Genomic DNA, 26,786 nt, shown 5'->3' with positions numbered 1-26,786 from the left:
CGCGCCCGGCCTATAATTCAGTCTTAATGCAGCTCAAACGTAATGGGTTCACTCCGTGTCTTCCGCGTTGCTGACTGGCCGTTTCTCGCCAGGGTTCATGAGAAGCGCACAGGCCTCCAGTGGGTCCCCGGCACTGCCTCGGAAGCAGAGAGACAAGTCACCCAGCAGCCTCTTGGAAGATGCCAAAGAGACATGCTTCACCAGGGACAGGAAGGGAGGCTTCTTCAGCTCGTTCATGAAAAAGAGAAACGCCCCCACGCCCCCCAAACGCAGCAGCTCCTTCCGAGAAATGGAGAATCAGCCCCACAAGAAATACGAACTCACGGGTAACTTCTCGTCTGTGGCTTCTCTGCAGCATGCCGAGGGGTTCTCTCTCACTCCTGCCCAGCAAGAGGCGAACCTGGTGCCACCCAAGTGCTACGGGGGCAGCTTCGCGCAGAGGAGTCTCTGCCCTGACGACGGCGGCGGCGGTGGCGGCGGGTGGTCCGGCCTCACGGGCTTCTTCACGCCGCGCTTAATCAAAAAGACCCTGGGCTTGCGAGCAGGTAAACCCACAGCCAGCGACGACACTTCCAAGCCGTTTCCAAGGTCAAACTCTACATCTTCCATGTCCTCAGGGCTTCCAGAGCAGGACAGAATGGCGATGACCCTTCCCAGGAACTGCCAGAGGGCCAAAGTCCAGCTGGAAAGGACCGTGTCCACCTCTTCTCAGCCGGAAGAGAACGGGGACAGGGCCAGCGACGCGCTTCCAAAAAAATCAGAGGACGGTGCTGCTCCAACCAGGGAGAGACCAAAAGCCAAACTGTTGCCCAGAGGAGCCGCAGCTGCTCCTCTCAGAAGCCCCTCTGGGGACCCAGCCGTCCCCGAGAAGGACGCCGCGGGGCCGGGCAAGGAGAGGAACGGCGGGGCCCGGCTCGGCATGGCCGGAGTCCCGGAGGACGGCGAGCAGCCCGGCTGGTCCTCCCCGGCCAGGGCCGCGGCCGCGCTGCCCGCCGCCCACAGCCACCGAGTGCCGGTGCTCATCTCGCCCACGCCGAGGCCCGCGGCGGCCGACGCGCAGCTCGTGGGCACGGACTCGCAGGGGAACAAGTTCAAGCTCCTGTGCGAGCACCAGGCCGCGGCCTCTGCAGACAAGGACCGGCCCCGCCGGCTGAAACCAAAGTGCGCCCCGCCCCCGCCCCCGGCGCCCAGACCGCCGCCGCAGCCGCCCGCCTGCTCGGAGCCCTCGGAGCCCCCGCAGGAGCCGCCGGAGCCGCAGGAAGCGGGGAAGAGGGCGGCTCCCGGGCCCGCGCCCAGCGCGGGGAAAGCCGCGCGGCCGGCGATGCCTCCGCCCCAAGTGCCTCTGCCCGCGGCCTCGGCCTCCGTCTCGCCGGCCAAGATGGCCAACGGCACCGCGGGCGCCAAAGTGGCTCTGAGGAGAGCCAGGCAGGCCGCCGAGAAGCTCTCGGCAGACAAGGTCAGCAAAGAGGCCCTGCTGGAGTGTGCCGGCCTGCTGTCCAGCGCCATCGCGGAGCCCGTGCCCCACAGCCAGCTGCTGGACGCGGGCCTGCAGCTGCTCGAGCGCTGCTCGGGCTACGTGGACTGCATCCCGCACACGCGCACCAAGTTCGCCTTCCGCGAGGCCGTGAGCAGACTGGAGCTCAGCCTGCAGGAGCTGCAGGTGTCCTCGGCCGCCGGCGTGCCGGGGGCGAGCCCCGTGCTCAGTAACTTGCTGTCGTGTGTGCAGGAGATCAGCGATGTCGTGCAGAGGTAGCCTCCGTGGCCTCGGGACGGCGCCGCGTTTCTGAGGGGAGGGGAAGGGACGTGTCTCCGTGTTCCCGTTTCCGGAAAGCGAAGGACCGGTGCTCGGGGTGTGCCAAGCGCCTCAGACCCCGAGCGCTCTCGTCTGCAGGCTCATCTCAGAAACCGGACGCAGCCGCGCCGGTCCGGGAGAGGAGGACCGGGCGGGGGCACCGCGCGGTGAGACACGCAGCCCGTCCCTGCCGGGGGCGGCGCGAGGGCTGGACAGGGCCACGCTGAGCACGGCGCCGGGCTGTGCCCGCTCAGGGCTGCCGCTCGCCCTGCGCCACGCGGAAGGGAACCGACTGGGCTGCGGGTACCTGACGCGCCTGGGGGACAGGCGAGGGGAGAGCTGGGGACGCCCGAGCGAGCTGCATCCGGGCAGCGGGGAGCAGCTTCCCCGGGTCACTGCTGCTCGAATAACCGCCGCATCGCTAGAAAGCAAAAGCTGGAGACGCGGCGCCGCGTGTGCGCTCTTGTCCTGTTTTCCGCTGGCGCGTCGGGGGTGCGGGAGGTAGAGGGCGCTGAGGAGTTTGGTCAGGGAGGCTGACGCGTCCTCCGGAATCTCGCACTGCTCCCGTCCGGTGCGTCGCCGCCTAGTGGGCCAGGACCGGCTCCTGCCTGCTGGTGGCTGGGCTGTCCGAGAGCCACAGCGAAGGGAGTCCCCTGGGGGCAGGCTGTTTCCTTTACTGCCGGCAGCTTTCAGGGCATTAACCAACAGGGATTCTGAAGACAGGGGTCCCCACAGGTTCTCGCCGGGGCGGGAATCCTTTCCTGGCGCGGTGCCCCCGCGTGGACGCGCTGGCCGCGGTGTCTCCTCGAACCCGCCAGCCGGGCCGGAGCCCGCGACTGCGAGGAGACGCCGGCTCCACGCTGAGGGGCGTTTCTCTGTTCCCCTCCCTCCCTCGGCACCTTAAGGCCCAGCTCGGCGGGGTGGGGAGGCTCGCTCGTTCTCTCCCTCCCTCTGTGGATTTGAAGTGAACTTCCCCGAAATGATCTCACGTGCTCGTCTCTCACGTAGTCCCCCTCCCTGCACCCCACCCAAGCACCGAGCTGCTCGCGCAGGCCTCATTGGGAATATGCTTTGTTTTGCCATTTCACCTCTGTTTTAAGAACGCATAATTGAAGGAGCAGGTCATTTTCAGGAAGCTCCACTTAGACCCTGGAAACCTAGTAACTTCACCACCGAGTATGTTTTGCCCTCGAGAAACTGGCCTTTCCTTCCCTCATTCGTTGTTGTGGAAGCTAAACTAGGACCCCACGGAGGTGAATCTCATGGGTTAGATACTAATCGTCTTCTTGGTATTAGGTCCAGTTTCAGTTACTGCTTCATTCTCTTTTTAAAGCTTTATGAACACTTCCCCCTCTCCCCAAGAAGAACCCAGTACATAATATATTTTTTTCCTCAAAGGAATGTTAGCTTAGGAAGACAGGCGTTCAACCTCGAGAAGTTTTCTTCTTGGCTCTGTCGCCCACCCGCTGTCAAGCCACAGCCCATCTCTTAATCCAGTAAATGAGGCAATAGTACATGTTCGCAAAGGCGTTTTGCAAATGAGTGTGTAGCTATCCCTTTGAGAGTCTCTGGAAAGCTCTTTAGTGCAGTGTTGTTATGTTGAATTGTTTTTCATTCTCTTCTTTGATGAGTACCAGCTATTAATAAAGTTTAAAACTGCTGAGATTGTATCAGTTGGGCTAGAATACTAGGGGGAAGCTATGTTTTGAATAGAGTTTGGCATCTTTGACCAAGGAGGAAATTGAGTTTTCATTAGAAAGAAAGGAAACCTTGATTCTTATTGCTGCTCCCGAAGAGGCCGGGTTTAGAGGAGGATTAGAGGATAGCAGACAGCGCTGGGCACTCCTGGCGGACGTCGGCGACTCCGGCCGGCGTGTCACCTGCAGCTGCCGCACAGGCAGGCGGTGAGCGGGTGACTTTCCTGGTAGTGGCTGGAGGAGAACGTGGATGTAGAAACCAGCAATCATCCCACCTTCTTCCCTGCCACTCGCCTCATCATTCATGTCCGTAAACTTGAACTCGTTTTAGCAGTTAGCCTTTTAAGGGTGGGGAGGGGACAGCTAAAACTTTAGAATATTATTATGCTGCTTTTTAAGTTTATCCCTGTCACTGTGGGATGCAAGTTAAAGGATTGTAATTGTTTTTCAGGAGTATTTTTTTAATTTTTTTTTTTTTTTTAAGCAAGGGCTCTATTTTTCCTCGAGAGTTCTGAAAATAAGCCTTGGAGAAACACTACTGAGTATATTTAAGCTCCCCGGTTTCTCACTGAACAGTAATCTTAAGGGTGGGGGTGGGGGCTGTGTCTCACTCAGGGGCAGCACCTAGCTCTGTCTTGCCTACAGTAGGTGCTCAGTACATGAATTAAATTGATTTTTGTCAGCGTTGTCAAGAGCAGCATGGACTGTCGCAGCACACCCCCCCAACACGGTGCTGGGACCGGGTGATTCCAGGGGTCGAGGGCTCAGGGTTCAGGTTAAAGAGGCACTGTCAACTACTACCAAGTACAATTTAGGTTTTTCCTTCTTCTACTTAAAAAACCTCATGTAAATTAAAGGATTTGAATCCAAAGCAGAGAAAACTACTTCTAGAAACTAAAAATATAGTTTAATTTTATCTAGTCTAAAAGCAAAGCAAATAGCAAGAGAACAGTCCCTTGTACAAGGTATTGACAGTTTTTCTAAAGTGGTTAAACTGTATGTATGTGTGTGTGTCCGTGTATGTGTATGTATGTGTACATACACACACACACACGTACCTTTGGGCTGCCACAGCTTGATTCCTTTCATGTACAGGTAATACGATTTCAGTGTAGACTTCTACCTTAAAATGCAGTGTTTTGTGTTGAATACATCTAAAGTATTTTCTTAAAAGGCTTTGTGTAAAATTGTGTGTGTTTCCCTACAGACTTCCATCATGATTTTGAGAAATAAAGCCTTAAAAAAATTTTACCCGAAGAAATTCACTCAGTGTTTTTCTACATGACCTCTGTATATAGAGGTCATTATAGTGGAGACCCCTTACTAGCAGTACTTTACAGTAGAAATTTTCTTACAATTCAATTGAACGTTGGCTAGCAGAATAGTTAATAAAACATGCTGACTCTGCTAAGGCTCAGCCCGTGTTTATTTAACTGAAGTCACGGAGCTTTTGAGTGTAAGGGATGCAGTGTAGACGGTGGTTTAGAGTCCAGGCTCCAGTGCCAGTCTAGAAGGCAAGTCATCTAACCTTCCTGCGCCTCCGTTTCCTCGCAGTAAAACAGGGATGACAGCAGCAGCTGTCTCAGCATTGCTGCAAGGACTGAATAAAGTGATGTTTGTGAGAGACGTAGCTGGGGTGCCTGGCACACAGCGGGCACTCCGTCAATGTTAACTGTCACTATCACCATTACCGCCTCGTCCAGGCCTGTGCAGCAGAATCCCGAGGTGGAGTTCAACAAATAATGAATTAGCCTTATTGCAGATCAGAATTCCCAGTGGGGTGGGGTCTCCACGGATGTATTTTCCGATAATCTGTCCAGGTCTTTCAGACACCCAGTGCCACCTGAGAACTGTCAGTGCCCCAACCCATTCATCTACAGATCAAGAAACTGGAGGAGAGGACGGTTCAGTTACTTGCCCGTTATCTCAGCACAGTGAACTAGTGGCAGAGCCACGGCTGGAATTCGGGTCTCCCGACTTTATGGTTGGGGGTCTCACTGCCTTGTGAGACGCTGCAACACGGTGGCTCAGACAATCAGGCCGCGCTGGTGCCGCGCACTTTCCAAAGCACACGCCCCGGCACTGAGCTTCAGGGGCTTGAGCGCTGAATGACGGGAACACGAGCAAAGCAAGCATTCTGTGGAACTCAGCAATTAAGATTACATGGGGTCGTTCTTTTGGACAGACCTCAGCAACACAGCAGTGTGCACTTTGTAGTAAAGAAATACCAACGGAAGGTTTGTTGTTTTTTTTTTAAACTAGTCCTACATTCCTTTTTCTTAAAAAAATTTTATTCAGTAAACATTTTAAAGACTATGATATAATGTATATGAAAGCACTTTGAGAAAGTATCAAATGTAATATAACTGTAAGGTTGTATTATTAATGTCTGTTGAGAAGATAAAACAGTTGATCAGATGCTGATTGACTGGAAGACTGACTTGTGGGGGACCCGACCACGCAGGTATATGATCACCTCTGTAATCTGTCGCATTCACAGACGTGAAACTGCTGAATGAACAGTGCAGGTGTGGCCGGTGTCTGCTACAGCTACAGTTGTAGGTCGGAGCTCCGTAACTCAGAAAACGAGGGACCAACGTTTGGTTAACTTCGATCTTTACAAAGCCGCCACGTGTCATGTGCTGCAGGTACGGAAGCTCCTCCGAGGACCCGAGGACGAGGCCTCTCGCTCTTGCACGGCTGTTCATCGTCCACTGCACGCTCGGCCACTTACTGTCCTAGACGTGCTGGGAGCAGACGCGTCGCCTGTTGGTGTTGACAGTGTCTTTTTAAACCTGTGTCCTGTGTGGTTTTGTTGTTGGGGGGCGAGGCGGGGGACGGAGGGAGCTGGGTGGCCACGGAACTGGTGCACTCTGGGAATTACTTTTCTAGGATTTCCTACTGTTATAAATGGCATTGACATTTATCATCCATCTTTATTTTTTTGAATAAAAAGAGTAGCTGAACTTAATTCACCTATTGGATTGTAAAATACGAGTAAACTGCATTGGTGTCCACTTTCGAGTTACAGCTGTACATCCTTCTGACCCCCTCCCCCACTCCTTCCGTTTCTGCTACTGATGTCATTGTTGTTATCAGGCTCTGTCCCCGTAAGGGTTCAGACGGGGTTGACAGGGTTATCTGTATTTTCGTTCTTGATGATTTTTGAGTTTCATCATCTTGCTTGCATTGACTTGCTCCACCTGGATTTGGGGGTCATCTCCGTGCCCCCAGTATCTGTTATGATCAGTCCTCTTCATGTAGGCGGGTCTCTGGGCTTCAGTTTCCTCTCTTGACGTATTCGTAGATTCCAGCTGTTTGTGTCTCTGTCTTAGCTTCTGCCAAGCCAGCAGCTCGGTAGCTTTGTACCGGCCTCCCTCAGTTTGGGGTGTGTGGGAGTGAGAGGACTGGAGAGGGAGCCCCAAGGGAGCCCGTGATAAGCCAGGGAAAACGCTGCCAGCCGTCGCCCCTCGTGAGGGAGCAGAGGCCTCAGGCTGGTTCTGAAACTTTCCCTACTCTTAGCAGTCAGGGTATCTGTATTGTTTGATAAAGTTCCAGTTTTCCAACTACTAGACTTTAAAAAAATCTAATACAAGGCTTGCTCTTCTTTGGGAAGCCAGTAATGCCTGGGGTAACGGTTACTGTTCCCTGCTCTGTTCAGCACAGCCATGGTTCGCCTGAACCGCGCGCCGCCCCCCCTGCCCCTCTGTTCCTGGGGCAGCGTGGGCGCTGGGTTTCCGGACTGTAGAGCGAGTGGCGTCGCGCTCCAGAGCCTTCACCCAGGTGACTCTCTTAGCTCCGGCCTGTCCTTTGTGAAGTTTATTTTAACGTCCAGAAGGATGAGTTTCTGTTCTGGGGCTGCTGCTTTTCATGCTGCCCACCTGAGATACATGTTCTATCTTGAGTGTGTGCAAGATGATACCCTCATTTCTGACTCAGTATCCTAGATCCACAGGACAGGAGATCGGGAAAGGCTTCGCCCTGTGTAATCGGTGTGAGATCTCTTGCTTCAACCCAGGTGAGGAGGCCTGTGGCTCGTCATCTCAATTCTAAGCTGACACGGAGTGGCAGAGCTCATCCCTGGAGATTTGTGCCCTCATAGATGGGTTTCATGCATCTTGTGGAGGAAAAGACGTCGGCTGGGTTAATTTTGCACGACCATTGGACTAGAACTGGTAGACGTGAGCTTCACGGATGGCAGAGGCTCAAAGCCCTCGTCAGTGAGAATCCCCCACTTTGAGTGTTTTCCCCTCGCGGCGTGCTGGTTGGGCAGATCGCTGTTCTTCCTCCGGCGTGGTGAGCCAGGGGAGGACGCTGTCACCGAATCCTTCCCTCCAATCGCACTAGCTTCTTTGCTCCCATGGACAGTGTGTATAACTATAAACTTGAGATTATTCACGTCTCCTAGAAAAATTATCTTTTAACCTCCCCATTGCTGAGTAACCTGAACACGGCAGCAAAGCCCCGTCAGCTCAGCCAGAGGTGGCAGATGGCTTGCTGAGGGGGTCTGCACACCTGCAGGCCGTTTCAGGGGGAGAGCTTTAAAGGCTGGGCGCAGCGGTGTCCTCAGACCGCACCGTATGTGGAGAAGGTTGGGATACACGCCCTCTGTCCTGTGAGATTCTTTGTTCATCCTTGTACTCGCAGCAGCAGATGTTGGGGTCCTGCGTGTCACTCCCCTTTTCCACAAGGCGTGAGGTCTCCGAGCAGCTGCTTAACCCCTCAGTACATGCCGGAGGTGAGCTGTCAGATGCTGGCGGGCTTTACAAAAGGAAATGCAGGGAGTTCGTACAGTCGGAACTTGCTTAGATTTGCTTGTAAGTCTCAGAATAGGAGTTTTAAATTGTGTAATTAGGCACCATAAAATTTAGTTGAAGAATGGGACGTGTGGTCGATAAAATTTCTAAATATATGGATACTTAACTTTCAGCAGTTATAATAATGAAGAAGATACACAGGTCTGCCGAGTAAATTTATTCTTGTTTCAGAAGCTATTGCGGGACCCGCGGTACTTTAAGGTCATCAGCAGTAAATCCCAGTGCTGTTCCGTGCAGGTCAGAAGCGCTGCGCCCAGCGCTGTGAGTGGCGGGAAGGCCAGGAGACAGGCGCTGTGGCAGGCGAGGGTCAAACCCGCTTTCTTCCATTCGACAGCCGTTTCTCACTGCGGACACGCGGACTCACTATGGGAGGAATTTTCTGAGATCTTGAGAAATCATCTTGATTAAGCTGACTGTCCTCAGGGAACTTGGTATTCGGAAACTAGAGAGGACAGTGAGGTTCTCATCTATAGTTCAGGGCACATGTTTGAAAGCGCTCAGGTCTCAGCTCTGCGCGGAGGGTACCTGTTTGTGTCCATACCCGCTCACGCTGTCGTGCTCCTAAAAACGGGAGCGACGGAAAGCGGAGCCAGTCAAATCGTAGCTTACGGGAACGGAAACCGTGAACACACACTGAGAAACCCCGTCTCCCTCGTAGACCCTGCACTTTGCCTTCTTCAAAACCTGATTCTCTAGGAACTATCAGTGGAGAAACCCCAGTTTTATTAAAGCTCACTTAAAAACGTCTGAACGTTTCATGGTGGTTGGCAGAACTGTCCTACAACGTGCTGATTCAGATTCTTTAAAACGCGTTCAGCGTTTATACCAAAGGTCACGCGCTGCCGGCGTGCATGTCGTACACAGGGAGCTGAGGTCCGGAGCGTCGGGCACCGTGTCGTCGCTAAGGGGACAATATGGGATTTAGCTGAAAATACGTCAATCATGGGTCACATTGCTAGTGTTGTCAGGTATTTGTTCTTAATGTCATTGTAATATATTTTCAGTTTTGTTTTTCTAATTTAATTCTCTCACTGTCGTCTGACTGTGAACTGCTAACAGTGTTAAACTTGATGTAAATAAACGAGGCCCTTGCAGGGGCCGCCGTCTCCGCCTGTCGTCTCACGAGGTTTGCTGAGTTGTGTTTCGTTCTGAATAAACGTTGCAATATTTTATTGGTGAAGCGGGCTTGAGATTGGAGTGTTTCTGCCATGGTTTTAATGGACAGAGTTTACTTCTACGTGAAACAGACGTCCGTAAGGGCAGAGACGCGGCTTCAGCAGCATCCCTGCGGCCCTTTCTCCAGAACGTCCTCTGGGGTGGATGCATGTTCCTCGCAGAATTACATGTTTGAACATGGACAAAAGGCGTCACGCGGGGCCCGGGCTGCCGCATAAGGTGGGGACATGCGCGTCCCCAACACCAGGTGAGTGCGAGTCTCAAAATCCATGCTGGGGACAACTCCAAATAAACCCTCAAAACGTTTGGAGTCAGGGTAGCATTAACAGAGTGAGTGTGGGTCCTTGCCAGGAAACATTCTGTTGTTTGGACTTTGGGGTTTTTTTAAATGAATTACTGCTTTTGGAAGTGACCTGAACTTGGTACGAATAGAATGTACGTGAACAGCATGTCCGTGAGGCCAGTGAGGATGGCTGTTAGCACCTCTTCACACTCCTCCTTCAGTCTTTCTCTCCCACCCGTTTTTGGCTTAGTTTATGTAGTCTCGTTTTCTAGAATCTTCCGTGAAGAATCTCCCATTGTGATCTCCCTCACTGTATTAAAGTCCCTGACTTATAACGGTTCAACTTACAATTTCTTTACTCTTAGAGACCATACTTCAAGAACCCACACAGCCATTTGGTTTCTCACGGTCAGTATTCAGTAGATCACACGAGACGGTGACACCCTGCGTTAGATGGTTTTGCCACCACAGGCCGATGGAAAGTCCTGACCTGTGCTGGGTAGGCAGGGCGTGCTGTGGTGTTCGGTTAGGCTTATTAAATGCATTTCCAACTTTTATTTTTAACTGACGACAGGCTTATAGGGACAGGACCCCATTATAAATTGTGGAGCGTCTATACTTGTAACATTTCCCACACCTGAGACTCTCTCATTTGCTGAGGAAGTCAGTTCTAGAAACAAGGAAATCATTAAAGTGCAGCGGCTGGAGTCAGACTGCCTGGGGTTGAATCCTGACGCCTCCGCTGACTCGCTTTGTGGCTTTGAACGAGAAATTGAAGTCGCTTTGTTAAGTTTGCATTTTATTATTCTTACCCACTTTGTGGTATTGTGATATAACGAGTGTGTATCTGGTCTTCATCCTGTTCTGGACACAGCTTCTAAAACCCTTAAAACGTCCTGAGGGGTCAGGACGAAAGAAGCATCTTGCGTCATTCACGACCCCACAACCCCTTTTCTGCCGCACCCGAATTCCTGTGACCAGGTGACTGCTGGAGGATGGGCCGGTTGCCAGGGGAACCAGCGCTGTGATTGGAAGGTTGGAACTGGCAGCCCCGCCCCCTGACCTCTGGGCGGGGAGGCTGAGGATGGACTTACGCACCGGGAGCCCGTGATCCCAGCAGTCTCGGCTACGTGATGAGGCCTCCGCAGAAGCCCTGAATGACAGGCTCAGTCTCCGGGCTGGCGTGTGCACGGATGCTGGCAGGGGGCGCCAGGAGAGGGCGCCCGCCCCCTGCCTGGCTCTGTGCGTCTCCGCGTGGCTGGTCCTGAGCTGTATCCTTTACAACACACCTGTAGTAGTGAGTGAAGCGTTTCTCGGCGTTCTGTGCAAATTTTGGAACCTGAGTTCCATGGGAACTGCCAGTTTGTAGCCCAGTAGGACATAAGTGTGGGTGACCTGGGCACCCGCTGCTTGAGACTGGCATCAGAAGTGGGGGCAGTGTTGGGGGACTGAGCCCTTAGTGGAGTTTGCATTAACTCCAGGTAATGTCAGAACTGAACTGCAGAACACACAGTGGTGTCCGCAGAGAACTGGAGAATTGCGTGATACGGAAAACTCACACGTTCGATGAGACTGTTAGAGGAAAACTGTTTTTAAAAAAAAAAAAACATCTAAAGGTCCGTGTCCTGAGCACTTTATAAAGGTTAACTCATTTAATCCTCCCAGCAACCCTATGAGGTAGGTAGAGTTATGCCAAATAGACACTAAGGTTTGTAAAATAAAATAATTCAAACTTAAACCTGTTGGGACTTTATCCTGAGCCACGAAGGAACGTGGCTGTGCGACCTCGCTTGCGTGGCACGCGGCTGCAGCTCTGCCTTTCTGTCCTGGGAATAATTAAGACCGACTAGCACCCCCGATAGAGACCCCCTCAGATACTGCCCCTCCTTGCAGAGCAATAAAGCGATCTTCCTTGGAACGCAGCAACACGGAACCGACCGCACCCCCCGTGGTGTGCGCGCCTGGTCTGTGTGGAACGTGTCATCCCGCTGGAACTTCTCTGTCTCTGCCTAAGTGACACCGGAACTCCTCCAGTGTAGAAATGCCGACCCCATCCGTTTGGTGCTTTCCCAGGTGGCCATGCTCAAGCTTTGCGCTAGAATAAACTGCATACTTAGTCATTGTTTTCTAAATCTCATTATTTAAGGAAGACGTTCTGACAGCCAACGACGGGACCAAAGTGGAGCCCAGCAATCCCCGTGGCTTTGCCGACGGCCCCACACCGGCAGGAATGGCTCGTTCTCGGACCCGGCCGGAGCCCGCGGGCGTCTTAGCAAGGCCCCTCTCGGTCTGAATCCTCCCAGGCTTGGCTGAGGATTCCGACTGTGTTCGCGCTCCACACATTCCTAACTCGATGGGATGAGAATCGAACCTCTGCTGTGAGGTGGGAATTTTGTTTGTTATTCTCTAGAGATTTACTAAGAGCGAATTTGTGATTTTCACTTTTCTCTGAGGTTTTGTTTGGGATTGTTAGAATTTTTACAGCTTTTTCTCTTGTTTGCAATTTTGGTCGGAGGAAAACATTTTCTTTCTGAAAGGGGGAAGTGAATCTTTGTGGCTTAAGCAAAAAAAATTTATCTTTAAAACTGTCCAGAGGCCTGGCGCAGTGGTTCACGCCTGTAATCCTAGCACTGTGGGAGGCTGAGGCGGGAGGATCGCTTTGAGCCCAGGAGTCTGAGGTTGCTGTGAGCTAGGCTGACGCCACGGCACTCACTCTAGCCTGGGCAACACAGTGAGACTCTGTCTCAAAAAAAAGAAAATAAAAAAAGCCAGAATTTGAAGCTCAGTTCAATTGACAAATCTAACTTTCTTCTCAGATGACCAAAGAAGTGACAGAGGTCTTGGGGGAGTGCCGAGCTTATCGCTTGTGAGGTGAAGGAGGAACACACAGGGAACCCTGCTTAGTCCGGTGGTCACACAGAAAGGTTGAGGCCCTGGTCCCTTAAGCACCCAAGTTTCTTGGGATCACTGAGACACACTGGAGGGAAAAAATCACTCAAAGGTGACGGCTTGAGGAGCTACTCCTCTAAGCAATACACTCAATCCAAAACACAGTAGGTTTCTGGTCATTCAGGAAGGAAAATCTAAATTATGGGCAATTGTATCTCTAAAACCAAGTCTTCCTCCTTAAGGAGAAACCCATCATTAGAAACACCAGCTGAATTCATGTTTAATACTTACAGCACCTCTTTATGCAAATATTCAGAAAAACAGTCTCACGTAACTTGCAAAGGCCCCAAATTACAATGACCAGAATGGGGCACCTTTGAAATACTTAATCTACTTGCTGAATCAGAAAAAGCTCAGGGTGTAGCTCAGGGTGGAGCATTTGAGTGCAGGAAAAAAACAGCTCTAAAGTTAACAGGGAGCGTTATTTTCAGTGGCACGTACAAGCTTATAAAAGGTTCTGATAAAGTCATTTCTTTGCAAGAGAACAAAAGATTGTCTAAAGCAATTTCTAAATTGAAGAAGACTACCCCAAATTCTCCCCTCCTTCGGCTCCTCCCTCTTCTGTCGGAACTTCCTTGTCCAGACTTACCGCCCCGTCCCCGGCCCTCCTGCTCTCCGGTCAGCTCTCTGCCATCTCCGTGGCACCTGCTGCCCCCAGGCATCTGCGCTCGTGGAACAAACAGACTAATCAAAACTCAATTGGCAAAATGAACTGAGGTTTTTAAAATTCTTCGGCCAAAAGGTCTTCCATTGGTTTTGCTTAACCTAAGATTGACCCCTTTTGGTAAATAGCGACTATCTCTGTGTGAGATTGTAACAGGCAGACTATGAGACTGTCTCAAGGAAGCTGACTCTAGGATATCAAGAGGGGCTATGTTGTCTTATTGCAGAGACCTTTAAAGGCAGCTAACTAGAAACTGTAATTTAGCACAAGACTCTTTCCGCAGTGGGCTTCCAGGCAACAGAAAACCCAAGGACCACGGCCTTCAACCAGACTTTGTCAGTTGGGAACAGCGTCTTTTAAAGGACTGTCTCCAACCAAGGTGGAAGGGACTTACCAGGTGCTCCTAATCAACCTTGTGCCGCTAAACTAAAAGGAATCAATTCCCGGATACACGTCATGCATTTAAAGAAAGCTGCTTCACCAGTTTGGACTTCATCTCAAACTAGTGATCTGAAATTGAAATTCTTCAGAACCACCAAGGATGAGAAGACAATGACGTTGAGGTAATCAGCTTTCCCCAGACACTGGACCAGGCCTGTACCTCCTAAACAAATACTTAATAATTGCTAGCAAATGGGGAAGGTCTTCCTTTGTAAGTTCCCACTAAATGTCTTTTTGTCGTTAGTTCTTATTTGGGCGCTACTATTGCCAGCTGTTGCCCATGACACAAAGCTCTTCTTACAGTGGGCCTGGGACCGTGCCGGTGATCACAGAGCAATCCCTGTCGGGTCCCTTTCCAGGGGTTCTGGCCTACCATGGTGGCTGTCTCCTCTCCAAGGATGAGACTGAATACAATGTCAGAAATGTATCCGTGCTTCTCAAAAACCGTCATTGGAATTTGGCACTAGTATAACTAAGGATGATGCGCATCACCGGCCTTTTAATAACACTTTACAAAGCAAAAGGCATGGAAAGAACTTTTCAGAAAAAGACACCAGTTCACAGCTTTCGCACTGGTGCTACCCTGATGGAGAAATAAGACAGCTTGATTTGGGGATACCATAATGAATTTGGGGTGGTTTTATCTGGCTTACCCCTCTTTCAACTTAGCTTGCCCCTTTGCATTGGAAACAAAAATATCACACCAAAGATACATGGGCCAAGAGCATCAGAGATCCGGGCTGGATGGGCCCAGAGAACGGTGGATCCGCGTCGTCATGTTACAAAGCCCTGATCGCAGGCCCCTGAATGAGCACGGTGACTGGGCAGTCGTTGGCCAGCTCCGAATGGAACGTCTTGGCTGTGCAACACCAATCTGTGGCCATGGTTACCTCCAGGATGGTTAGGATGGTGTTCTTTAGGTCACACCTGGGCACAGGGTCGAATAATTCATACCCTTTCAAAGCCTCCAAATCTTCCTCATTTATGATCTCATTGGGTTCCTTCTGTATTCCACCGGCATGATCATTTAGCTGCTATCTTTTTGCGACAGCTGGGTATTGAGGATGTCCTTTGGCACGTAGAGGCCCTAATTAATTACATTAATACAGAAAACTCTGTGAACGATAGCTACGTGGTTGTCTCGCTACTAAAGAATGAAGTTACTTTTATAAAAGAGGCTGCGTTACAAAACTCCATGGCTTTAGCGCAAGCACTGACCCGTGCTGTCCTAACAACTGAGCGCTGTGCCTCTGTCGCAGATGAGTCACATGACATCACTGCATTAATGGCTGATACGAAAACTCAAGTAGACTTGCAGATCCAACTCTGTCTGTAAGCAATTGGCTCAGCAGCTGGTTTGGATCTTGGGAAATGTGGTGACAACAGCTTCTACTTATTCTAGAAATTACAGTCATTTGTTGTGTTTTGTCCTGTTTTTGTTTTCACTGCTTCTGGGGCGTTTGTTTGCAATGCAGTCAACATACAGCTAAAAAAACTAATGGTTGCTCAAAGAATTACGTTAATTGAAGATACAGCTGTGTAGCCTGACTCAGCTGAGCCACTTCCCTGACGTTGATTTAATTTCGGCCTGTACCCCTTCAGCTGTGCAGCCTGACAAACTCCCCGCACTGTGGGACGTGACACTCTGGAAATGAGCCTTCCTGGTGACACGGGACTAAGCTCCTGAACATAAAGGGAGCCAGACTGTCTGAGGTCATCTGCGAGGCTTTCTTGAAAGACCTTGGTAAAGTAAAAGGAACCGCAACTTAAAATGGCCTGAACCCTAAAAGAAACGGGCCGGGGTTCCGCCCCCCCCAACCCCCCAACAAGTAATGAAGGTGAAATGCCACCAGAGAGACCCGCTCAGGGCTCCCCCTCCTCAGGGAGTAACAGTTACCTTCCCTGGAATGTAGCGCTCTGTAACCAACCAAATCTCTGTGGCATGCGCAGCCGCACCGGCCTCGCATGGAAAACGTCATCCTGCTAAAAGGTGTCCTCTCCACCTACGTAAGTGAAGCCTCAACTCCTCCGCTCCGGAAGCACCAACCCAGTTCATTCGCAGTGAGTGCTTTCTTAGCTGTCCATCCCCAAGCTTTGCCTGCAGATAAACTCTACGCTTAATTACATTTTCTCAATCTCACTGGCAGGTTAAGCTGCTTTCCCAGAGTCTCGCTGTGGTAAGTGACAGAGGCACGACTCGGGCCCCGCCAGCCTGGCTCCGAGAACGTTTGGATCCACTGTTGTTTGCTGCTGCTTTTGGTTCCCGAGGGTTCAGACCTTGTATTTCTGATGCCAAACACGACTGGCCAGAGCTCAAAGAACATCAGCCGCTCTGCGTCTCTGACGTTGACAGATACAGAACGTGCCCTTTACACTGTGTTTACGGGGCTCAGAACCTGGTGTGTAAGAGCAGGCGTCCTGCACGGTCCTTGAAGGCGCTCCAGACAGCGAGCCAGCAGCTAACCTAACCCCCACGTGCGCAGGTAGCTTCACTCTCGTCCCGTGAGTGGTGCGAAACTAAGTTCCTTTAATTCATTTATGTGCGTCCCCACGTGGCTCAGGCTGGGCATCAATACTCGCTGACCTTGCAGTTAATCGAGTAGATGAACACAATAAAGTGTTCAGTTTCACAAGGGCTAAATGAGAGAGGGTTGGGGACGGCTTTAAATAAGAGGGAACATGGGGGGAGGGGGGCAAGGGCAACATACGTAACCTAAACATCTGTACCCCCATAATACGCTGAAATAAAGAAAAAAAAAGGGACCGTGGCCAGGCATGGTGGCTCACGCCTGTAGTCCCAGCACTCTGGGAGGTCCAGGCAGGAGGATCGCTTGAGCTCAGGAGTTCGAGACCAGCCTGAGCAGGAGCGAGACCCCATCTCTATAAAAAATAAATAGAAAAATCAGCTGGGCATAGTGGCAAGTACTTGTGGTCCCGGCTACTCGCGAGGCTGAGGCAGGAGAATTCTCGAGCCCAGGAGTTTGAGGCTGCTGTGAGCTGTGATGACGCCACTGCTCTCTAGTTGGGACAACAGAGTGAGACTCCGTCTCAGAAACAAGTAAGGAGGAACATTAGATGACAAATAAAAAGACCTATGTGTTATTCTAGAAGTGTGGCAGAAGGGAAGATGCAGGAAAAGGGAAAAACACACACGATGAGCCCAGAGCTTCCCGTCCACACGGCGCCGTGGCATTCACGGAGACGGCTGCTTTCCTTTCCGGAGCTGAGAGCACAGCAGCGAAGCTTCCGTGTGCGAGACCAACCTGCTGCGGAGCCTCTTCCGCACGGAGCAGGTGCGACCCGGCTCGGCCACGCGGCCCCAAACCCCGCACACCCCACCCCTGCGGCTGCGCCCGCATCGGCCCGTCTCCACCTGCCCCGCAGGGCGCCCTGGCATTTGAAGTTCTGCTAAGTGAGCACAATTACTAAGTCTCAGAAAGCAGGCCAAGGACTCTAGAAAAATACAAAATTTTAATCTTTAAAATTATGACAGTCATGTCGAGACCCCGAATTTTAAAAAATCTTTTTTAATCTGTAGAGCAGAGTAAGTCTTAGCCAGCACTGACCTGATGTTAAAAATATCTTCCTCTGCACGCTCTTCCTTCAGCCTGAGGCTGCGTGGGTCTGCTCAGGACAGAGCTGCTCAACTTTCCTGCGGGAGTGACCGCTCGAAGCCCACCCAGCCCGCGACCCTGAGGTGTGCTCTGCACTCCCAGGTCACAGAACTGCGTCTCTGCTCCGGAACCCGAATCCTGCAGCCTCTGAAGCCCAAGCCGCAGGCCCCGGCATCTGGGAGGAGGAGCCGCAGCGCAAAGACCAGCCGCAGAGCCATGACGAGCCCCTGGGGTTGCCGATTCCCACGTGGCTTTCTCCGGCCACCGCGCCATTTGTAACGTGTCTGTAAGGCACTGAGTGAGCTAAGAATTGGCTCTGCTTCTAACGCGGGGGCTTCCTGTCACACGCCAGTCGTGTGCTGGTGACCGCCGATGCCAGGCTGCCCTGCGTCACCCAGCCTTCACGGCAGGGAGTAGGCAATTCTCTGGGAAACAGATTTGCAGCCCTGAGAAGAGAAGAGCTGCTCCTCCCTGGGCACGTACACCATCATGTCGGCGACTTCATCCAGCGCCTCCTCAGCGTACCGCAGCCCCTGGCTCAGGAAGGCGTCCCGGACGCACAGGCGCACGTGGCGGCGCTCCAGCGGCAGGAAGGGGACAAAGTGGTCAATCAGGTTGTCCCTCACCAGACAGCTGCGGCCAAAGCCACTGTCTGAAACCAAGAGCGAAGTTATGTGGAGTCCGGCCTGGGGCTGAGCCCTGCTGGAGTTTTAAGGTGTCCCCAAGCCTAAGGCCCCGGCAAGGTTTGGTCTTGACCTCGTGTGCCAGCAACTCTGGGAGGGCGGCACATGTCTCTACAGCTGTGTCTCCTTTGGGTGAGGGGGGCCACGGCTGTGAACTAAAATAAAATTTTAAGACCCGCCTCCAACCAGCTGACTGAATGGACCCCCCTTGTGGCCGAAGGAATATCCTAAAACTGAATTGCCTGCCAGGAGGAAGGAGGTCAGACGTGCCTCGTCATGCCCCCCTCCCTTCTTGGGGACATCCTCTGTAACCCATTAGCAGGCCTAAGGGTATGCAAGACACACCTGCAGGCTCTCAATTTACACAACAAATCTGTGTCCAGTGGCTTGTCTCTGATAAAGAGCTCCTTATGTTGAAACACTCCAAGCCTCTAGACAAAGTGTCATGTCTTCAACCAGTTACAAGCCAAAGAATCTTTAAAGCCACCTATAACCTGTAAGCCCCCGCTTCGAGATGGCCCACCCTTTCGGGCCAAACCAATGTAACCTCCCAAGTATTCATCATGGCTTTACCCGTAACCCCTGTCTCCCTGCAATGTATAAAGCCAAACTGTGACCCAGCCACAGGGAGTCCACTGCTCAAGGCCTCTTGGGCGTGGCTCAGGGTCATGGTCCTCAAATTTGGCTCAGAGTAAATCTCTTTAAAAGTATTTTACAGAGTTTGGTCTTTTTTCCGTTGACACGGCTAACCACGGATAGAGCCACAGGAAGAGCAGGGCGACTAGGGCCTGATGCCAGGCTTACAGTTTTGTCTGATGACAGAAAGCAGAAGCGAGAGCGACCCGACCTCTGGCTGGGGCTGAACCAGCGAGGTTCTCGCGGTGAGACTGCAAGCTCCGGAAACCACTGCCTGTGCTCGCAGGGCCAGTGCGAACTACTCTCTTTCGAAGCAAACACACATTCCAACATAAAAACACAAACGTGGCTCTAACCAGAGGCTTATGTTCTGTGTGGCTGGAAATGTTACCTGTGGACCCCGCGATCTCAGCGTGGAGGTGGGGCTCCAAGTGTTCCGCTGTGATTTCTTCCCGGGACCATCCAGCCTTTAGCAAATTCAGGACCACCTCATTGAGGACGTTGCCCCTAAGGTTGCTGAAGGAGATAAGAGCTTGTTAACAGACCTGTTTTTATATTTAGCTTCCGAACGGTTCCCTGACCACTGAAGCCGATGCATCGGTGCCGGGAAGGTTGCAGGTTGCGGGGCTCGGGCCTTCTCTCTCCCAGATCTTGTCTGTGCAGAAAAGACACTGTCCTGCTTTGCCACCCAACCTCCCTCTGTTGCGCCCTTTGGAAAACACGTACTGAGACTGTGCTAGGTGCAAGGAGCACACAGATGGTAAGACATGGCTCTCTTCCTTGACTTCTGTGTCGTCAGAGGGGCAGACGTGTGTGATTCCAGGCAGGGTGGCAAGCGCTAACGTGGAGCAAGTAAGGTCTAGGGAGAAGGCTTCAGAGCGAGGACGAGGCTTCTGAACAGACGCAGACGGAGGAGTCACCATCAGACACGAGGCACGGAAGGGGGTGCCCAGGCTCGGAAGCCAGGCTCGCAGGGCTCAGCAGCCGAGGGGCAGCAGGAGCACAGGCCAGACTGGGCGAGGCGGCCTTTGTCTGCCATGTATGTGGATTTTGGCTTATGGGCCATGGGGAACCATGGGAGGGTTCTGAGCTTGGAAGTATGGGGTGACCTGATGAGCTTCATGTCCTAAGATCATTCCAGGGCTACAGAGGATGAAGAGGCCCAGGATGGCTGCAGAAAGCCAGGCACAGCTTCCCGCCCACAGTCCAGGCTCAGTGCTGATGTGGCAATGGGGAAAGGATGGAAAGGAGGATTTAAGAATTAGTTTTGGAGGCACAGTTGAGAGGACCCCGTAACTGATGGGTGTGAGAAGTGAGGGAAAGGAGGTCAAAGAGAACAGGTGCTTGCGTTGGGCTGCGCGCTGCCCCCTTAACACAGCTGGAAGGAGGAGAAAGGCAGAGACGAAAGCTTGGTTTCATGCTCTTGCCTGGGATCTCTCTAGAGACTGTAAGATCGTTAGGCAACTGGAATTATGGGTCCGGAGCACGGAAAAGAGACAGGGTTAGAGACATGAGGGAGGGCAGAGACAGAGAGAAGAGGAAATCACAGAGCCGCCAACAGAGGGGCAGGGACGGAGGTGGTGGAGGCCTGCAGCTGGGCGCTGCTCCTCCGCTGGCCCCCGCCAGCCCCTGTGCGGGCTTCTCTCCCGCCTGCTGGCAGCCACCTCCCTTCCTGGGCTCTGGCCTGGCAGGCCTCCCAGCTCCTCGTTCCTGCTCTCCCTCCCCGCTCCGTCCTCAGATCCAGCGGAGGGAGGGAGGGTGGTGGCACGTTAGGGCTGGGACCCAGCAGCTCCCTTTCTTTCTCTCACAGGTGACACTCGCAGGTTCACTAACTCTCGACATTGCTCATTCAGCCTGTGCGCCGGCGGCCCTCGGTACGGGAAAGAGCTGAGTGGGTCCTGTCCCTGCCTCCCTCCACAGTCTAGAGGCCGAGCAGGTACGGCGGAACGCAAGGTCGTCTAGCCAAGCGGTCCTGTGGCTCCTTCCTGGAGGGGAAGGGGCCAGTGTGTCCCTCACAGCGGGAATTCACCAGTGGCCGTGAGCGCCCGGTGGGAGGAGCCCCGCAGGAGCAGGAGCAGGAGCAGCCTCACCCCGTGCCAAGGCCAGCGGCCCAGCCAGACCCCCTCTGACCCCTGCGCTTGGAAAAGCTGCTCACAACACGCTTCTGCTTCCTGCGGCTGCCACCCCACTCCGCACTGCCGCGGGAAGGCCTGCCGGGCCACACAGGGGCGGCCAAAACCGCATCAGCTGAGGCAAGACCCGACTGCCGTCTCTTTCGCGGGTCCACACTGAAACAAGATCTGCCTTTCGCAGCTCACCCCTTCACACACTGCGAGCTGGGATGAAAATCGGCAACCCTGCCTCGACCACACACTTCCCTGTCCTCAGGACGTGCACCCTGCGGCTCAGGACACCCCCCGGCAAGCAAGCATGGCTGGGGAAGGGCACAGGGGAAGAAACCGACTCCACCGAGTCTGCAGGAAGCTGCCGCGGAGCCTCCAGGTCGGACCGACGGGCCCAGCCTGACTTCTGGCTGACGCGGGGCTCTCCCAGCTGACGCTCCGTTAAAAGATGGAGTCGGACAAGTTACTTCCAAGCGCAATTCCTGCAGAACCATTTAAACAGCACAGAAGAAACAGTGTGGGGAGGTGACTGGGTCTGCCGTGGCAGTGTCGCCAACCTCACTCTGGCACTCAGAACGTGTTTCATTCAAACATCACACCCTCAACCTCAAGCCAGTGACTTCCTCTCATGGTCAGAGAAACACCAGACCTTCTATGGCCGGAGGAAGAGCTGGCCGTGTTGGACTCGGTGGGAGACCCGGCCTTCCATGGGACTTTCCAACGACAGCTGGCACTTGACCTTCAACTCGTGGGCTGACTGGCAAGCCCAATGTCCTTCTAAGGGGGACTCTCGGTGTGTGAGCGTCCCTCCCTGGGGAGTCTGGGGGAGCTTCCCCAGTCCTACAGAGAGCCACGGCCCAAGGGTGGAGGGCAAGAGAGGGGACCCTGCCCGGCTCCAGGCTGGCCTGAGTTCGTTAGGGACCTGTGCTGGGGGCAGAATCCGGCAGGAGCAGGGAGACCGCGGGCTTCCCACCCTGCTTCCACCCAAGCAGCTGAGCTTCGTTTTCCCTGCCAGAGTATGTGCTGGTTTGTCCTGAGGAAGAGCTTCTGCAGCCTGGGAGAGCGTGGAAACCCTCCGCCACCCACAAATACCCTCCCCTCACCCAGCCCTCCTGACTGGTGTTCCTCAGACCTCACCTCACCTGAGAAAAAGAAAGATGGTTCTCGGGGACTTGGCCCCATGGCCCTCAGGGGCCCGGCGTTCCAAGTGTGGCCTAAGGACCTCCAGCAGCCCCGGGTGCAGCTTCTCAGCCTCGTCGAAGACGAACAGGGGCTGGGGGCAGAGCTGCTGCGTCTCCTGGATCCGGCCCAGCAGCTGCTCCTGCAGGGGACGGGGAGCTGCTGGGGACTGGCGGACTCGTTTCCACCCCCAGCCCGAGGGCGTGGCTTCTGCCACAGATGGCCCGTGGCTGGGTTTCACCTGCCCAGAGCTACCAAATCCAAACCTCCGGGGACAGAGCTAGGCCATTGCAGCTGACAAGCTTCACAGGTGATTCTCATGCCCTCTGAGGTCTGAAAGCCAAACAAGGTGGCGCGAGCCTGGGTGGAGGGGGAAGGCCTCTCTCTGCCCTTGAGAAAAGGTCCCAGCTGCAGCCTGCTCTCGCCTCTCCATTTCGGAACTAACCCCCAACTCATCCGCCACCGGGGTAGGAGCCGGGCTTTAATCCAGGGGTGACGGGCAGAGGGGAGGCTCATGTGCCCAGAGGCAGCCACGGTCCCCTGGCCCGAACTCCCAGGAACAAAGTGTCCACTGGCGCCCTGGCTGGGCTGACAGCTCGGGAGCGAGCCGGCTGAGGGCCTGTCTGGGGCCCAGCCAACCCACGACCTGGGGGCTCCCACAGGGGGCTGTGCTGAGTCCCCCAGAAAAGAAACTAAACTGTCAATTGAAAAGCTGGTTATTTGCAGTGTTCATCAGAACTGGGCAAATAATACATTACTTGGGGCCAACTCTCACCCCAGAGCCCACACTCCCTGTCCAGGGACTCTGACTTCAGCTCCCAGTCACCCGAGTGCGTGCGTGTGCGCGTGCGTGCGTGTCAGTTTTCACAGTGGGGATCTTAGAGCCGCGGCACTTTTGTCACAGTCAGAGCTGGACGGTTCTTCCTGCGAAGGCCCAGCTGACCGGCCCCTGCCCTCGAAGGCCACATGGAAACTGCCAGGAGACTCCGTCCTCAAAGGCTTACATAATCTTCCCAAGTTGACACACTCCAAATGCTATACTAGAAAGCCAAAGAGATGTGCAGTCATCTCTTTCGTGCCGCGATGGGGGTTTGGTCACCTTCTGGCGAAGTTTAAACACTATGTGTCTGCATTGGAAGAAACCCAAAATAGGGGAACAGCAGAGGAAATTTCTGTCCACCTGGTTGCTGATACAGGAAGACATGGAAAATCACTTATGACATGATGTGCCTATTATTTTTTTAAAGGCAGGACCTGCAACTATCTGTCCATTATAATAACTACACTGACGTGAACAGTATGGGGGAAAGTGTGACAGCAAAGTATACCACAAATGCTGCTACTGTTAGGTTTGTTCCAGGTGGGAACCTGAAAAGTATGTACAGGACGAAATACAATTAATGTGAAACTCAGGCTTGTAAAACAGCAGCAGCAGGAGTCTGGGAGTCCCCAGATGTTGTGACTCTAACAGACGGCCACGACCAGCATTCCTCCCCCACCCCTGTAGGGACAAATGTATCCCTCCCTCCCTCTGCAGGACGGTGTGACTGGGGCAGGGGTCCTAGGAGCTGGTTGCTTGAAAAAGAATTAATCCCAAGCGGCTGTTCTGGCCACTTACTCACTCCCCCTGGAGAAGCCCTCCATAAAACCCAGGCTCTCCCCTTTTCTCTCATGGATGCTTTTCCGCCTCCACCCACCTGCACCCAGATGCTCAAAATAAACAGCATTTTGCTACACGTGAGGCTTCGTGTGTGTGTGTCTCTCTCTGGGCTCTTAACAGTTATGAGCTAACAAGATTGTGTCTGTGTGGGGAGATTAATCTGTTCGAGCCCAGCATCTGGCCTCCCGTGTGTGGCTGTCAGGGAGACAGACAGGGGATGGCGTCTGGAACATCAGTCTTTCCTCTGGATGCTCAGGGCCTCCTCTGTGAGGGGCGCATGGAGTGGTGTCTCCGTCCGTGACAGCGTCTGTGCACAGCCACCCACCCCCGCCCCCAGCACAGAGGCCTCCCCCGGTCCCGGTGGGGAAAGCCCGGCAGCGCCTGGCCTCACCTTGTACAGGTCCACGTACTTGGAGTGAGGAAAGTGGAACGTGGCGATGAACATCTTGACACAGTCGCTCTTCAGCCCGTCCCGATACAGGTTCTCCGCCAGCATCCGTGCCACGAAGTTCTTGCCTGTGCCAGACCAGCCGTGGAACGACAGGGCCAGGGCCTTGTCTGGCCGGGGCCTCGCTAAGTAGTCCCTCACTGTTCTTGGGATCAGCTTCTGGACCAAGTGCTGGCCATGCAGTCGCACATTCAGGTCTGCCTCCAGGCCTAGGGGCAGGGAAGAGGAAGTCACAGACCGCGACACACAGGTACGTTCCCTGCCAATAGCCCAGAAACCAAAACTTTGAGGATCTCGGAGGTGGGATCAGTTATTCATCCTGTTTGGCCTTAGAACAGGAAGCCAGAGGGCAGAACTTGTAGCAGAAGGGATTCAAGGGCTATTTGCTGAAGAGTTTGAGAAATCAAGATTGGACTCAGAGAACTGGAATCACCCTTTCCAAAGACCCTGAAGATATCCCAGAACAGCTGGCACAGACCTGTCTGGAGGAGGAACCCCCCTCCCCACACCCTAGGTCACTCTCACCCCTAGTTTCAGAGCTCTCTAAAAGCTTCATGGAGAAGCCTCAGTTCGTTCTGATTCCATTCAGCAAACACTTGAGAGCAGCTACTTGTGCAAAACCCTCGGCCGTGAAGCTGCAGGATTTGGCGATTGGGGATGGGGGTGTGTGGTCCTTTATCAGAACAGATTCAGTACTTGGGGCCAAGGATCACCTCTGCGAGGCAACATGCAAATCAACTGCAATATGCGGAACCACCCGAACGAACATGCAGCATCAGGAGAAGGCACAGCAAAGGAGCACGGGGTTTCCCATCCACGGCGGCTAAGGTGAGTTAGTTCATAATCAGGACCAGTCTCCGACTTCTCTCAGAGAACGCAGCCACCGAGGCAGCCCCACTGACCCAGATAAACTAGGAGGCCCTTGTGGCATCACAAACACGGTTGTTGGCTAAAGCTTAGAAAGGGATACTTTTAATTACAACCTACAATATCTGATCAGTTCTCTCACTGGATGCTTCCAACTGCCTTCTGAGAGGTTGCTGTTTCTGTTTAAAAAGAAAGGTGCTCTGGGCCTGACTCTCCTAAAGGGTCGCAGATGTCGGATTAGGAGTTGATCCCCGCAAAACTCTTAGCACAGGCCTAGTACATGGCAGGGGCTCAGCAGATCTCAGCTGTTCCTTCCTCCCTGGACACACTCCCAGGCATGGCAAGAGGACATGGTGAGGGGGTAGGCGGCAAATGAGCAGAGAAAAACCTCACTGTAGACGAGGGGCAGACAGTGACAATTAGGAGCCTGTCCTACATTGCTCAGCTGGATGTAACGGGGTCATGACAGTCCCATGGATCCCCAAGACCCATGAAACGAGTTCGGTTGGCCTGAGCTATTGAACTAGAGGCTGAAAGGGGCTTCTTGACCCCGGTCCAGATATTTTGGTGCTCCTTCCAACACCAGGACGGGGTGCTTTGGCGTCTGTCCCCAGGTGGAAGGATGCAAAATTCATGGCACCATTAATTTAATGTTGCTGTCACATCGCTCCCTTTGTTAGAGAGTGTTATTTCTGGAAAACCTAAAAGTTCCAAGTCTTGCCCAAAGAGGGGCCTCAGATAATTGCAGAACGGACTTCAATCTTTTTGTGGCAGTTCCTGCTTGCTGCGAGGCTGGGCAGGATGATGACAGGCCCCTCGCAGTCTAGCCCTTTCCCCCCGAGTGGCCTGTCCCACATATCCCCACCCCCTTTAGACCAGGTGGGTCCAACCTGTGACGTTGTTGGAGATCCTGCAGTCCCCGCCGTCGCAGCAGTCCTGAAAGCTGCAGTACCACGCGGTCAGGACGTCGAGGTACTGCTGGCCCAACAGGGGAAGGCTCCAGCCTGGAAAAGGACGGGCTGTGAGACAGAGACCAGGCCATCCGCTCCACGACAGCGATGTGACGACCCTGCTGCACAATTTGTCAAGGACAGAGCCAGAACCAGAACTCAGGTCCCAACTGCCAGCCCAGGCTCTGCACACAGCACGTCGTCAAGCGCCGCCTACGTAAGCAGCAGAGGAGGAGAAGGGGACAGCTTGAGGGTGGGGACAGTCACCAGGGGTGTCCACAGCGGAATTTCCTTAAAGACATCAGGAAGGTGGGAAGGAGCAGCATCTTAGAATACCGCCAGGTGGGCTGGGAGGCAGCACGGTGCGTCTGCAGGGAGTCGGGACGCGGTGGGGGAGGCAGCAGGGCCCGTCCGGACCCGCCAGGCTGCCCCGTCCCCGCCGCGCGGCCGACAGACGGGCCGGCTGCTGAGGGGGCCCCGGGCCGCGGCGCGGATCCGACCGCCCCGCGCCGCTGCAAGGCGGGGGACGGCGTCTTACCCGGGGCCCCCGCGGCTGCCTCCCCGTCGTCCTCGCAGCCGTCCGGCCACACCTGGCAGCTGAGGAGCGCCCAGTACCGCTTGGAGAGGGCGCCGGCCGCCCGCAGCCGCTCCCGCAGGCGCTGGAAGCCGGGCCAGGCCCAGGCCGAACGCGGTTCGTCGGTGCCTTCCCACGGCGGCCCCGCGCCGCGCCGCCCAGGCGCGCCCGGGAGCGGCAGCAGCAGGAGCAGGAGGCCGAGCCCGACGGGGAACCGCCGCCCGGGAAGCATG

General features: G+C 53.9%; 2 protein-coding genes across 2 annotated transcripts in view; one reads left to right on the top strand and one right to left on the bottom strand.

Annotated features, from left to right (window-relative positions):
- ABL2 (ABL proto-oncogene 2, non-receptor tyrosine kinase) overlaps positions 1 to 1,756 on the top strand; it is a 25,844-nt gene extending 24,088 nt beyond the window's left edge. Inside the window, exon 11 of the mRNA XM_012646526.1 lies at positions 93 to 1,756. Within this exon, the coding sequence (XP_012501980.1) occupies positions 93 to 1,753 (1,661 nt within the window). The 3' untranslated portion in view covers positions 1,754 to 1,756. The remainder of the gene's footprint in view (positions 1 to 92) is intronic.
- Positions 1,757 to 17,820: 16,064 nt separating this feature from the next.
- On the bottom strand, positions 17,821 to 26,786 carry TOR3A (torsin family 3, member A). The gene is made up of 6 exons (XM_012646544.1): positions 26,518 to 26,786; positions 25,920 to 26,033; positions 24,106 to 24,371; positions 22,018 to 22,196; positions 19,144 to 19,268; positions 17,821 to 18,085 (listed from the first exon to the last, which is right to left on the bottom strand). Exons 1-6 carry the CDS (start codon positions 26,783 to 26,785, stop codon positions 17,835 to 17,837), a joined length of 1,203 nt encoding a protein of 400 aa, XP_012501998.1. The 5' UTR covers position 26,786; the 3' UTR covers positions 17,821 to 17,834.

Source organism: Propithecus coquereli, unplaced genomic scaffold (genome assembly GCF_000956105.1).
Source record: "Propithecus coquereli isolate 6110/MARCELLA unplaced genomic scaffold, Pcoq_1.0 Scaffold246, whole genome shotgun sequence".
Taxonomy (NCBI): Eukaryota; Metazoa; Chordata; class Mammalia; order Primates; family Indriidae; genus Propithecus; species Propithecus coquereli.
The sequence above is the reverse complement of the archived record's forward strand: the minus strand, read 5'-3'. Positions and strand labels throughout refer to the sequence as shown.

What these genes read in the sequence shown, in the direction of transcription:
- TOR3A (XM_012646544.1), bottom strand. Translation starts at nt 26,785, where the DNA reads ATGCTTCCCGGGCGGCGGTTCCCCGTCGGGCTCGGCCTCCTGCTCCTG. An exon ending in AGTACGTGGACCTGTACAAG is followed by an intron (nt 22,197 to 24,105) that starts GTGAGGCCAGGC and finishes CGTCCCCTGCAG; the next exon opens with GAGCAGCTGCTGGGCCGGAT. An exon ending in ACCATCTTTCTTTTTCTCAG is followed by an intron (nt 19,269 to 22,017) that starts GTGAGGTGAGGT and finishes TATCTCCTTCAG; the next exon opens with CAACCTTAGGGGCAACGTCC.